Source organism: Mobula birostris, chromosome 2 (genome assembly GCF_030028105.1).
Source record: "Mobula birostris isolate sMobBir1 chromosome 2, sMobBir1.hap1, whole genome shotgun sequence".
NCBI classification, from domain to species: domain Eukaryota; kingdom Metazoa; phylum Chordata; class Chondrichthyes; order Myliobatiformes; family Myliobatidae; genus Mobula; species Mobula birostris.
This window is the reverse complement of record NC_092371.1, coordinates 127930112-127942786: the sequence shown is the minus strand read 5'-3', so window position 1 is coordinate 127942786 and position 12675 is coordinate 127930112. Positions and strand designations below refer to the sequence as shown.

The window sequence follows — 12675 nt, the reverse complement described above, 5'->3', positions numbered from 1 at the left end:
ATTACAATATCTCCAACGTCATTTTCTATTGGTCCTTTATCTACCCTCAACTCTCTTTTACCCTTTACATACTTAAAAACGCTTTTAGTATCTTCTTTGATATTGGTCGCCAGCTTCCTTTCATAATTCATCGTTTCCTTCCTAAAGGCCTTCTTAGTTTCCTTCTGAAAGATTTTAAAAGCTTCCCAATCCTCTATCCTCCCACTAATTTTGGCTTCCTTGTATGCCCTCTCTTTTGCTTTTACTTTGGCTCTGACTTCATTTGTCAGCCATGGTAGTGTCCTACTTCCATTCAAACATTTCTTCTTATTTCGAATATGTCTATCTTACACTTCCCTCATATTTTCTTTCTTTTTCCAATATTTTTATTAAATTTCATATACACAAATACATAATTGATAAGGATACTTATAAATCAAAATAAGGTAGCACAAAATGCCCTTCTTGCTAGTGTCCCTTTCCAGTCAACCTTGGCCAGTTCCCCTCTCATGCCATTGGAATTTCCTTTATTCCACTGAAATACGGACACATTGGAATTTAGTTTCTCCATTCTCAAGTTTCAAAGTGAATTCTATCATATTGTGATCACTGCTCCCCAAGGGTTCCTTAACCTTAAGCTCTCTTATCACCTCCGGATCGTTGCACAATACCCAATCCAGCACAGCTGATCTCCTAGTGGGCTTAACAACAAGCTGTTCTAAAAAGCCATCCCTTAGACATTCTACAAATTCTCTCTCGAGGTCCAGTATTGGCCTGGTTTTCCCAATCCACTTTCATGTTAAAATCCCCAGTGATTATCATGACATTGCCCTTCTGACATGCTTTTTCTATCTCCTGCTGTAATTTGTAATCCACATCCCGGCTGCTGCTTGGGGGCCTGTATATAACTGCCATTAGGATCCTTTTACCCTTGCCATTTCATAACTCAACCCATAGAGACTCTACACCTTCCGATCCTATGTCATCTCTTTCTAATGATTTAATATTATTTCTTATACACAGAGCCACACCACTCCCTCTGCCCACTAACCTATCTTTCCAAAACACCGTATATCCTTGGATGTTCAGCTCCCAATGGCAGTCATCCTTTAGCCAAGTTTCAGAGATGTCCACAACGTCATATTGCCAGTCTGTACCTGAATTTCAAGATTATCCATTTTATTTCTTCTGCTGTGTGCATTCAAATTTCACACTTTCAGTCCAGTACTTGTTGCTTTCTGTTTTAACTGAACCACGCTTCTATTGCTCATATCTCATCCCACTGGCTGGGATTATGCCTCCTGCCTGTCCTTTCTATCATCTCTGTTGCACACTATCTTTGATTTATTTCTGTTTTCCCTTTCCTTAGCCCGATCACTTCAGTTCCCATCCCCCTGCCAAATTAGTTTAAACCCTCCCCAGCAGCGCTATTAGACCTGCTTGCCAGGATATTGGACCCCTTTGGGTTCAGATGTAAATTGTCCTTTCTGTACAGGTCGTACGTCCCCCAGCAGAGGCCCCAGTGATTCAGGAACCCGAAGCCCTGTCCCCTACACCAGTCTCTCAGCCATGCATTAATATGCCTGATGGTGCTATTCTTGTGCTCGTTAGCACGTAGCACAGGCAGCAATCCTGAGATTACTACCCTGGAGGTCCTGCTGTTCAGCTTCCTACCCAACTCCCCGAATTCTCTCTTCAGGACCTCCTCCCTTTTTCTACCTATGTCATTGGTACCAATGTGTACCAAGACTTCTGCCTGTTCACCCTCTCCCTTCAGAATACTCTGCACCTGATCCGAGACATCCCGTACCCTGGCACCTGGGAGGCAACACACCATGTGGGTATCTCTATGAGGCTGACAGTACCTCCTGTCTGTTCCCCTCACTGTGAAATCCCCTATAACTACCACATTCCTCATCATCTTCTCTCCTCTCTGTACCACAGAACCAGGCTCAATGCCAGAGACCTGATCGCTGTGGTTGTCCTCTGTCAGGTCACCCCCCCACCCCCTCAGCAGCACCCAAAACAAGGTAATGATTACTGAGGGGGATGGCCACAGGGGTGCTCTCTACTATCTGAGCTCTTCCCTTTCCTTCCCTGACAGTCACCCACTTATCTAACTCCTGTAGCCTCAGGGTGACTAACTCCTTGTAGCTCCTATCTATCTACTGCTTGCTTTCCCTAATAAGCTGTAGGTCATCAAGCCGCAGCTCCAGATCTCTAACACGGTCTCTCAGAAGCTGCATCTTGGTGCACCTGGTGCAGATGTGGCCATCTGGGAGACTTGAAGAATCCCATAATTCCCACATCTGACACCCAGGGCAAAGTACTAACCCTGCAGGCATGCTCTCTATTCCTCAAAAAGTGCAAGGAAAAAACAAAGTCCACTTATACACTTACCTCGCCGAAGCCTGAATGAGCCAAAGCCCTACCACTCTGCCACAGACCACTCCGTTGATGACTGCTCCGCTAGACAGTGTCTCCCTTTTATAGCTGAACCTTCCCTGCTCTGCAACTCACGATTGGTGCTCCGGTTATAGCCGAGCTCCCGTGAAGCTTTCCCTTTTTAAACTTTGCTCCCGGACCTGTGCGCCACTTCCTTTCTTGTAGCTTTCCAACTCACGATTGATGCACCGGTTGCAGCCACATGGCAGTGGGGCCGGATGGCATCCCAGGGTGAGTACTCAGGATGTGCATGGTACAACTGACAGGTGTGTTTACAGACATTTTTAATCTCTCCCTCTCCCAGTCTAGAGTGCCCTCCTGCTCCAAATCATCTACCATTGTCCCTGTACCTAAAAAGGTCAAGGGTAACTTGTCTGAACGACTGGCATCCTGTCACACTCACCTCAAATGCTTTGAGAGGTTGGTCAAAGAATACATCTGCAGCACGCTACCACCCACACTGGATCCCTACAATTCACCTACCGACTCAACCAATCGACAGATGACGTAATAGCCACAGCTGTACACACTGTCCTTACACATCTGGAGAAGAAGGATGCTTATGTGAGAATGCTGTTCTTGGATTACAGTTCAACATTTAGCATCTTAATTCCCCCCAGGCTCAACAAGAAGCTCAGCTGGATCCAGGACTTCCTGTCAGATCGCTGGCAGATGGTAAGATTGGGTTCCCTTACCTCTGCCCCTCTGCCCCTCTACACAGGAGCTCCCCAGTTCTGTGTCCTGAGCGCCCGCCTCTACTCCCCATACACCCATGACTGTGTTGTCGTGTTCAGCATCATTCTGCTGATCAAATTTGCAGATGACACGACATTTATGGGCCATTTCCAGCAATGATGAGACAGCCTACAGAGGAGAATTCAATGCCCTGACAGTAGTGCAAAAAAAAACATCTTCTCCCTCAATGTCAAAAAAACAAAGGAGTTGATCATGGATTACGGGAGGAACGGAGACAGGCTAGCCCCTATGGATATCAGTGGGACTGTAGTTGAGAGGGCCAGTAGTTTCCAGTTCCTCAGTAAACATATCACCGAGGACCTCACCTGGACTGTACATAGTGGCTATGTGGTGAAAAAAGCACAACAGTGCCTCTCCCACCTCAGATGGCTGAAGAAGTTCGGCACGAGTCCCCAAATTCTCAGGACTTTCTTCAAGAGTATCTTGACTGGCTATGTCACTGCCTGGTAGGGGAACTGTACTACTCTCAATCACAGGGCACTTCAGAGAGTGGTGCAGACAGCCCAGTGCATCTACGGATGTGAACTTTCCTCTATTCAGGACATTTTACAGCAGCAGGTGCGTAAAAAGTGCTCAGAAGATCATCAGGGACTGCAGCCAATCCAACCACAAACTATTTTAGCTACTACTGTCAGACACACAATATTGCAGTATCCAGGCCAGGACCAATAGGCTCCAGGACACCAGGCCATCAGATTTATCAATACACATTGATCTGATTGCATATCTGAGTGTACATTGATCTGATTGTGTATCTGACTGTACATACATGTATACAATACAATTAAGTATACAAGCTTAGTGTTTGGGCAATATCCTCCCACATATCTCCACTTTATCGCTTGTACATTGCGACAGAGATGCAACATAAAGATTTTTACTCCCTTGGATGTAAGAAATGAAGTTTAAAAAGATCTTAAAACTCCGGAGACATGTCGGGAAGCACCGTAAATTCCGGTGTATAAGCTGACCATCCCCCCCCCCATTTTCAAGGTTAGAAGAAGCGACTTTTTCATGTTGCCATTGTATAAGCCAACCCCTTTTGTAGAGCTTTTTGATTTAACCAGAAAAGATCACAAGATCTCACATGCTGGTACTCAGCTTTGCCGGATCCGGAACCCGGAAATTTTGTGAACCAGTACCTGTTAAGAAAATAGGCCTGCACATTGTAGAGTGTTATAAGTGAATTCTTAATAAATAAATCAGGGAGGGAAGTTTTGGATTAGGTTCCCAATGGTAAAGAATCCTCTGAAATGTAACCCCCCCCCCCCCCCAAGATCATTTAGCGCCCATGGTAATCTCATTAAAACATAACACAGGGTGGCAGGATCAGTACGGGTACTCAGTATTGAGTTTGCGACCACCATGTACAAAAGGTTAAAACGAATGCGATATGATGCTGGCTTCAAGCTGAAGGTTGTTGATTTTGATAAAGGAAGGAATAATTCTGCAGCTGCTAAGAAGTTTAGTGTAAACGAGAAACAAGTGAGAGAGTGGAGAAAGGCAGAGGACACGCTGAGGGAAATGCCAAAGGCAAAATGTGCAAACCATGGGAAAACATGCCAGTGGCCAGAACTGGAAGAAAAAGTTTTAGAGTGGGTGAATCACCAGCGATTGTCTGGGTACATTGTTACCAGAGAAATGATTCGAGTTCAGGCGTTGAAGTGAAAAACACTGTGAGGTCAGCGAAAATTTCAAAGCTACGCGAAGTTGGTGCACCCAGCTTATGAATAGATGTGATCTGGTGTTGAGCCAAAAAAACAAAGATTGCTCAGAAGTTGCTGAGTGACCTTGAGAATAAGATTACGACCTGCCAATCGTTTGTAATCTAGCATCGAAAGGCACATTCTTACCCGCTCTCACTGATTGGTAACATGGACGAGACGCCAATGTTTGATTTTGCTGGCAACCACACTGTCAATCAGAAGGGGGAGAAAACAGTCCTTGTCAAAACAACTGGACATAAGAAGCAACATTTTAGTGTTGTGTTAACATGTATGGCTGACGTGACCAGACTACCACCGATGGTGATTTTTAAGAGGAAAACATTCCCAAAGAAAGAAAAATTTCTACGGGTTGTTGTTGTTTACATTCAAGAATGCGGTGGATGGATGAAGCGGGTTGCTTGAAGTGGATTAAAGAGGTGTGGCGTCGACGTCCCGAAGGTTTCGGGAAGGAAAAGTTGCTACTTGTCTGGGACATGTTCAAAGTGCACTTGTCAGGTGAGACAAAAGCAGCATTAAAAGCTGAAAATACGGACATTGCAGTCATCCCCGGTGGTTTGACGTCCGCGCTCCAGCCACTAGATGTGAGTTTAAACAAACCATTCAAAGAATTCATGCGTCGACAGCGGAACGAATGAATGATATCTGGAAATCAGTCATTTACTCCAGCGGGAGATATGAGGGCCGCATCTCTAGCTACAGTTTGCGAGAGGGTAGTGCAATCGTGGGAGGAAATGAAGGGCAGGTGCATTGTGAAGGCCTTCAAGAAGTGCAGCATCAGCAATGCTTTGGATGGCACTGAAGATCATTTGCTTTGGGAAGAAGATGATGGAGATTTGGCAGCCAGTAAAGCTGCAAATGATGATGTCGAAGCAGAAATTGACAATCCTTACAATGATATGGTGACTGCCGAAGAATGGGACGTGATTTTCAGAGAGTCAGATAATAAAGAGTGTGAGAGGTTCAAGCTCTGAACGTTTGAAGGCAACAGTGTGTACAAGTAAATTGAGAAACAGAATGTGTTTTGTAGATCTTTTCTTTTGTGTAGATTTTATAAGTGTTTGTATTTTCTTTTGTATTTGACTCAAAAACAGCCAATAAATACGACCTGTCTTCCGTGTTTTCGTTTTTCTAAAGTTGGCACCCTCTGTATAAGCCGATCCTCTAATTTTAGGACCAAAATTAAGGGCCAAATTCTTGGCTTATACACCGGAATTTACGGTATTCACATCCTGTGGAAGAAATGTTTTCTCCAAACAGCTGTAAAATACATAATGAAAATGGCCCAAATTAAGACGTATAGATTTCTTAAAGCAAATTGTATTAAGTGCAAATGTAACAATGCCAGTTAAGTTGTAGATCAGATGGTGAAACAGATTGACCTGTTCACTGAGTCCCTGTAATGCATCCAGTTAGCAGTCAGCTGGCTTCTCTTGTTGATTCTGACTAGGATGTGCTGCTGCTTAGTCAGTTCATACGATCAGATGGAGGGATGTTACCACGCCGTGTCACGGGACTCTGCTTCGAAGAGCATAAAAAGATTGAAGCCTGTGTGAAGATGGCTCATCGATCTGGTAAGTCACTCTTTTGATGTGAATGCTTGAATTGGGTGTTGAGTATTAGTTTGCTTTTTTGTTGGCAATTATATGGATTTCCTTTGTAACCTTTGTTCAGATCTATATCTTCTCTTGATTTTTCCCCTACCTACCTTGTGGACTGCTGCCTTTTCGTTAATTCAGCTTCTGCACATAACAGGGCAGTTTATTGCATCTTGTGGCTATGGTACTGCACCTTTAGCTTGTTTCTCAGGCTAATGGTCAATGTTTTTTTTTGGATTGTGCTTAGCTTCAGTCTGTGCTCTTCCCAGCAGAGAGGGAGTGGATATTGGAGCCTCATCTGGCCATGTACTTGCCAGTCAGTCCTTGGTGTGAAAAAACTGTATGTTGCCAGTAATTATGCAAGTAAGGAGAAGCAACAACTTGGATTTAAAAAAAGCAATCAGGGGCCAATTTCTTCTGGAGTGTTGCCTATCCCACTGGTGTTAGTATGTTACCATTGTACAGAATAAGATATTCCAACACTTACAGTGGAGAGCTCTGACTGGCAGAGATGTCTTCAAGTTTAACAATGGATTCACGAAGTTTGAAAACTAGACATCCATGCCCATAGTCAATAACGAGTACATAAAGAAATTGTTTAACACAAGGGTATGTCAGAATGGGGAAAATTGACATTAAGTAAAAAAGCAGGTACTTAAAGTCTGAAGGTTGGTCGTGCTGTCCACATTAAGTGGAGAAATACATTCAATTATTTTTGTAAAAAAAAAACTTGAAAGCATCTACAGAGTTTATCCTGTACTATTTTTGTGCCAGACTAACACTTGTAGGAATCTATCTGAAAAATCTGCATCATTTTAATAGTTAACAAAAAATTTTAATTAATTTTTAAGGATTCTGGCATTGCCAGCAAGGCCGTAAGTTTTTGTGCATCCCTAATTACCTTTAGACAGATTGGTAGTAATGGGATGAACTTCTGTTCAGGATTTAAATTCAAACACATTGATGGAAAATAGATGCAATTACAAGTGAAGATGGTGCTTAGCTTGGCAAATAAGCCTAACAGTGTTGGTGTTTCTGTGCACTGAATAGCATTGGCAGTGGTGTTGAGGTCATTGGTTGGGTGATGATGTTGGAGTTGACTTGATGAAAATACAAAATCACGAGGCACTCGATAGGGTTGGTAATAGGAAAACTCTTCCAATGCGGGGGTATTGAAATCTAAAGGGCACGGGGTAGGGGTAAGTTGTTTCAAGGGGCATTTGATGTATTCCAGAGTAGCCTCAGTGAGGCTTTTGACAATGTTTCACATAGGTCATCCAGTGCACTGGATGCATCAGCTAAAAAACAGGATCGAACTGGAAATGTTATTACCTGACCATTAACTATTTACTCTCACTCACTCCTTCAGTAGGAATGAGGGTATGAATTGTAAGTTTATGGATAACATCAAAATTGGTGTGGATAGCAAGGAAGGTTGTATAAAACTACAGAAGGATAGAGCTCAGACAAAAAAATTGGACCATAGTTGGCTGATAGAATTTAATTCTGACAACATTGAGGTGATCTTAGGGTACAAAGTAACCATGAGAACAGAGGGTCATTTGGGGTTCAAGTCCATAGTTCCCTTAAAGTAGCAACACAGGTGGATAGGGTGTTACAGCATATTTGCTTCATACATCAGGCACAAATGTTATGTTGCAACTGGTTAGACCATAGTGGGATAATTGTGCATGGTTCGGGTCATCAGACTAGAGAAGTCTGTGGTAATACTAGAAAGAGTGTAGAAGCGATTCACAAGAATTTTGTCTCGAATGAAGGGATCTGAAGGGAGAGATTGGACAGGCTGGTGTGTGGGATGATGTTGGGGACCTTAGGTAGGTTTATAAAATTATGAGGGACATGGGCATGGTAGCGATAGTCACAGTCATTTTCCCAGAGTAGAGGAGACTAAAACTAGTGACACAGGTTTAAGATAGGAGGGGAAAGATTTAAGTTAATGCTGAAGGGTAAGCGTTTCACACAGAGGATGGTGGGTATATGGAACAGGCTGCCAGATGATACCATTGCACTGTTTAAAAGATATTTGAGATAGGCACATGTATAGAACATAGAACATAGAATAGTACAGCACAGTACAGGCCCTTCGGCCCACAATGTTGTGTCGACCCTTAAACCCTGCCTCCCATATAACACCCCATCTTAAATTCCTCCATATACCTGTCTAGTAGTCTCTTAAACTTCACTAGTGTAACTGCCTCCACCACTGACTCAGGCATTGCATTCCACGCACCAACCACTCTCTGAGTAAAAAACCTTCCTCTAATATCCCCCTTGAACTTCCCACCCCTTACCTTAAAGCTATGTCCTCTTGTATTGAGCAGTGGTGCCCTGGGGAAGAAGCGCTGGCTATCCACTCTATCCATTTCTCTTAATATCTTGTACACCTCTATCATGTCTCCTGTCATCCTCCTTCTCTCCAAAGAGTAAAGCCCTAGCTCCCTTAATCTCTGATAATAATGCATACTTTCTAAACCAGGCAGCATCCTGGTGAATCTCCTCTGTACCCTTTCCAATGCTTCCACATCCTTCCTATAGTGAGGTGACCAGAACTGGACACAGTACTCCCAAGTGTGGCCTAACCAGAGTTTTATAGAGCTGCATCATTACATCGCGACTCTTAAACTCTATCCCTCGATTTATGAAGGCTAACACCCCATAAGCTTTCTTAACTACCCTATCCACCTGTGAGGCAACTTTCAGGGAATCTGTGGACATGTACCCCGAGATCCTTCTGCTCCTCCACACTGCCAACTATCCTGCCATTTACTTTGTACTCTGCCTTGGAGTTTGTCCTTCCAAAGTGTACCACTTCACACTTCTCCGGGTTGAACTCCATCTGCCACTTCTCAGCCCACTTCTGCATCCTATCAATGTCTCTCTGCAATCTTTGACAATCCTCTACACTATCTACAACACCACCAACCTTTGTGTCGTCTGCAAACTTGCCAACCCACCCTTCTACCCCCACATTCAGGTCGTTAAAAAAAATCACGAAAAGTAGAGGTCCCAGAACCGATCCTCCAATCTGAATGTACTCCCTCCACCACCACACTCTGCCTTCTGCAGGCAAGCCAATTCTGAATCCACCTGGCCAAACTTCCCTAGATCCCATGCCTTCTAACTTTCTGAATAAGCCTACCGTGTGGAACCTTGTCAAATGTCTTACTAAAATCCATATAGATCACATCCACTGCACTGCCCTCATCTATATGCCTGGTCACCTCCTCAAAGAACTCTATCAGGCTTGTTAGACACGATCTGCCCTTCACAAAGCCATGCTGACAGTCTCTGATCAGACCATGATTCTCTACATGCCTATAGATCCTATCTCTAAGAATCTTTTCCAACAGCTTTCCCACCACAGACGTAAGCTCACTGGTCTATAATTACCTGGACAATCCCTACTACCTTTTTTGAACAAGGGGACAACATTCGCCTCCCTCCAATCCTCCGGTACCATTTCCATGGACAACGAGGACATAAAGATCCTAGCCATAGGCTCAACATTCTCTTCTCTCGCCTCGTGGAGCAGCCTGGGGAATATTCCGTCAGGCCCCGGGGACTTATCTGTCCTAATGTATTTTAACAACTCCAACACCTCCTCTCCCTTAATATCAACATGCTCCAGAACATCAACCTCACTTGTATTGTCCTCACCATCATCAAGTTCCGTCTCATTGGTGAATACCGAAGAGAAGTATTCATTGAGGACCTCGCTCACTTCCACAGCGTCCAGGCACACCTTCCTACCTTTATCTCTAATCGGTCCTACCTTCACTCCTGTCATCCTTTTTTTCTTCACATAATTGAAGAATGCTTTGGGGTTTTCCTTTACCCTACTCGCCAAGGCCTTCTCATGCCCCCTTCTTGCTCTTCTCAGCCCCTTCTTAAGCTTCTTTCTTGCTTACCTATATTCCTCAATAGACCCATCTGATCCTTGCTTCCTAAACCTAATGTATGCTGCCTTCTTCCACCTGACTAGATTTTCCACCTCACTTGTCACCCATGGTTCCTTCACCCTACCATTCTTTATCTTCCTCACCAGGACAAATTTATTCCTAACATCCCGCAAGAGATCTCCAAACATCGACCACATGTCCATAGTACATTTCCCTGCAAAAACATCATCCCAATTCACACCCGCAAGTTCTAACCTTATAGCCTCATAATTTGCCTTTCCCCAATTAAAAATTTTCCTGTCCTCTCTGATTCTGTCCTTTTCCATGATAATGCTAAAGGCCAGGGAGCGGTGGTCACTGTCCCCCAGATGCTCACCCACTGAGAGATCTGTGACCTGACCTGGTTCATTACCTAGTACTAGATCTAGTATGGCTTTTCCCCTGGTCGGCCTGTCCACATACTGTGACAGGAATCCGTCCTGGACACACTTAACAAACTCTGCCCCATCTAAACCCTTGGAACTAATCAGGTGCCAATCAATATTAGGGAAATTAAAGTCACCCATGATAACAACCGTGTTATTTTTGCACCTTTCCAAAATCTGCCTCCCAGTCTGCTCCTCTGTATCTCTGCTGCTACCAAGGGGCCTATAGAATACCCCCAATAGAGTAACTGCTCCCTTCCTGTTCCTGACTTCCACCCATATTGACTCAAAAGAGGATCCTGCTACATTACCCACCCTTTCTGTAGCTGTAATAATATCCCTGACCAGTAATGCCACCCCTCCTTCCCTTTTTCTGCCCTCTCTATCTCTTTTAAAGCACTGAAATCCAGGAATATTGAGAATCCATTCCTGCCCGGGTGCCAGCCAAATCTCTGTAATGGCCACTACATCATAATTCCATGTATGTATCCAAGCTCTCAGTTCATCACCTTTGTTCCTGATGCTTCTTGCATTGAGGGACACACATTTCAGCCCTTCTACCTTACTGTCTTTACACCGTTTATTCTGCTTCTCTTTCCTCAAAGCCTCTGTGTACGTTAGATCTGGCTTTACTCCATGCACTTCTTTCACTGCTCCATCGCTCTGGGTCCCATCCCCCTCGAAAATTAGTTTAAACCCTCCCGAACCATGCTAGCAAACCTACCTGCAAGGATATTGTTCCCCCTCGAGTTCAGGTGCAACCCATCCAATCTGTACAGGTCCTACCTTCCCCAGAAGAGATCCCAATCTTCTAAAAATCTAAAACCCTTCTCCCTGCCCCAACTCCTCAGCCACGCATTCAAGTGACATCTCCTCCAATTCTTACCATGACTGTCACGTAGCACTGGCAGCAATCCTGAGAATGCCACCCTTGAGGTCCTGTTATTCAGCCTTCTGCCTAGTTCCCGAAACTCACACTTCAGGACCTCATCCCTCTTCCTGCCTATGTCGTTGGTCCCAACATGTATCACGACTTCTGGTTGTTTTCCCTCTCGTACCAGGATGTTGTGCACCCCGTCAGAGACATCCCAGACACTGGCACCCAGGAGGCAACAAACCATGCGGGTATCCTTCTCACGTCCACAAAATCTCCTGTCTGCTCCCCTGACTATAGAGTCTCCAATGATGACAGCTCTCCTCTTCTCCATCCCACCCTTCTGCACCACAGGGTCAGACTCAGTGCTGGAGGCCCTGCCACCGTGGCTCACACCTGGTCGGTCGTCCCCGCCGACAGTATCCAGGACGGTAAACTTATTATTCAGGGGAATGGCTACAGGGGTGCTCTGCACTACCTGTCTGCTCACCTTCACTTTCTCCCCTCTGACTGTCACCCAATGACCTGCTTCCGACAGCCTAGGTGTGACTACCTCCCTGTAGTTCTCATCTATGACTGCCTCGTTCTCCCTTATGAGTCGAAGGTCATCCAGCTGCTGCTCCAGATTCCTTACACGGTCTTCCAGATTGCCCACCCATATGCACTTCTGGCAGATGTGACTCTGCGGGAGAGGGGAGTTCCCCCAAGACTGCCACATCTCACATGAGAGGCACATCACCGTCTCAGGAGGCATTGTAAAAACTAACTGGGAGCAAGCTTGTCCTCCACCTCTTCTTGTTGAAGCCTCTCGGATCAAAGCCTCAAAGCTCCACTCCTTCACTGGCCCACTCACGCACTGGCCGCTATTGGAATGGTTTGGAGGGATATGGAAAATAGGATTAGTGTAGATGAGTGTCTTAGGGTGTACAAGAGGGACTGAAAAGCCTTTCTATG

At 44.8% G+C, this 12675-nt stretch overlaps 1 protein-coding gene across 1 annotated transcript in view; it reads left to right on the top strand.

Annotated features, from left to right (window-relative positions):
- Positions 1-12675, top strand: part of mrps18a (mitochondrial ribosomal protein S18A) — a 146847-nt gene that overhangs the window by 32088 nt on the left and 102084 nt on the right. Inside the window, exon 4 of the mRNA XM_072247774.1 lies at positions 6355-6478. Coding sequence (XP_072103875.1) covers positions 6355-6478 — 124 coding nt within the window. The remainder of the gene's footprint in view (positions 1-6354; positions 6479-12675) is intronic.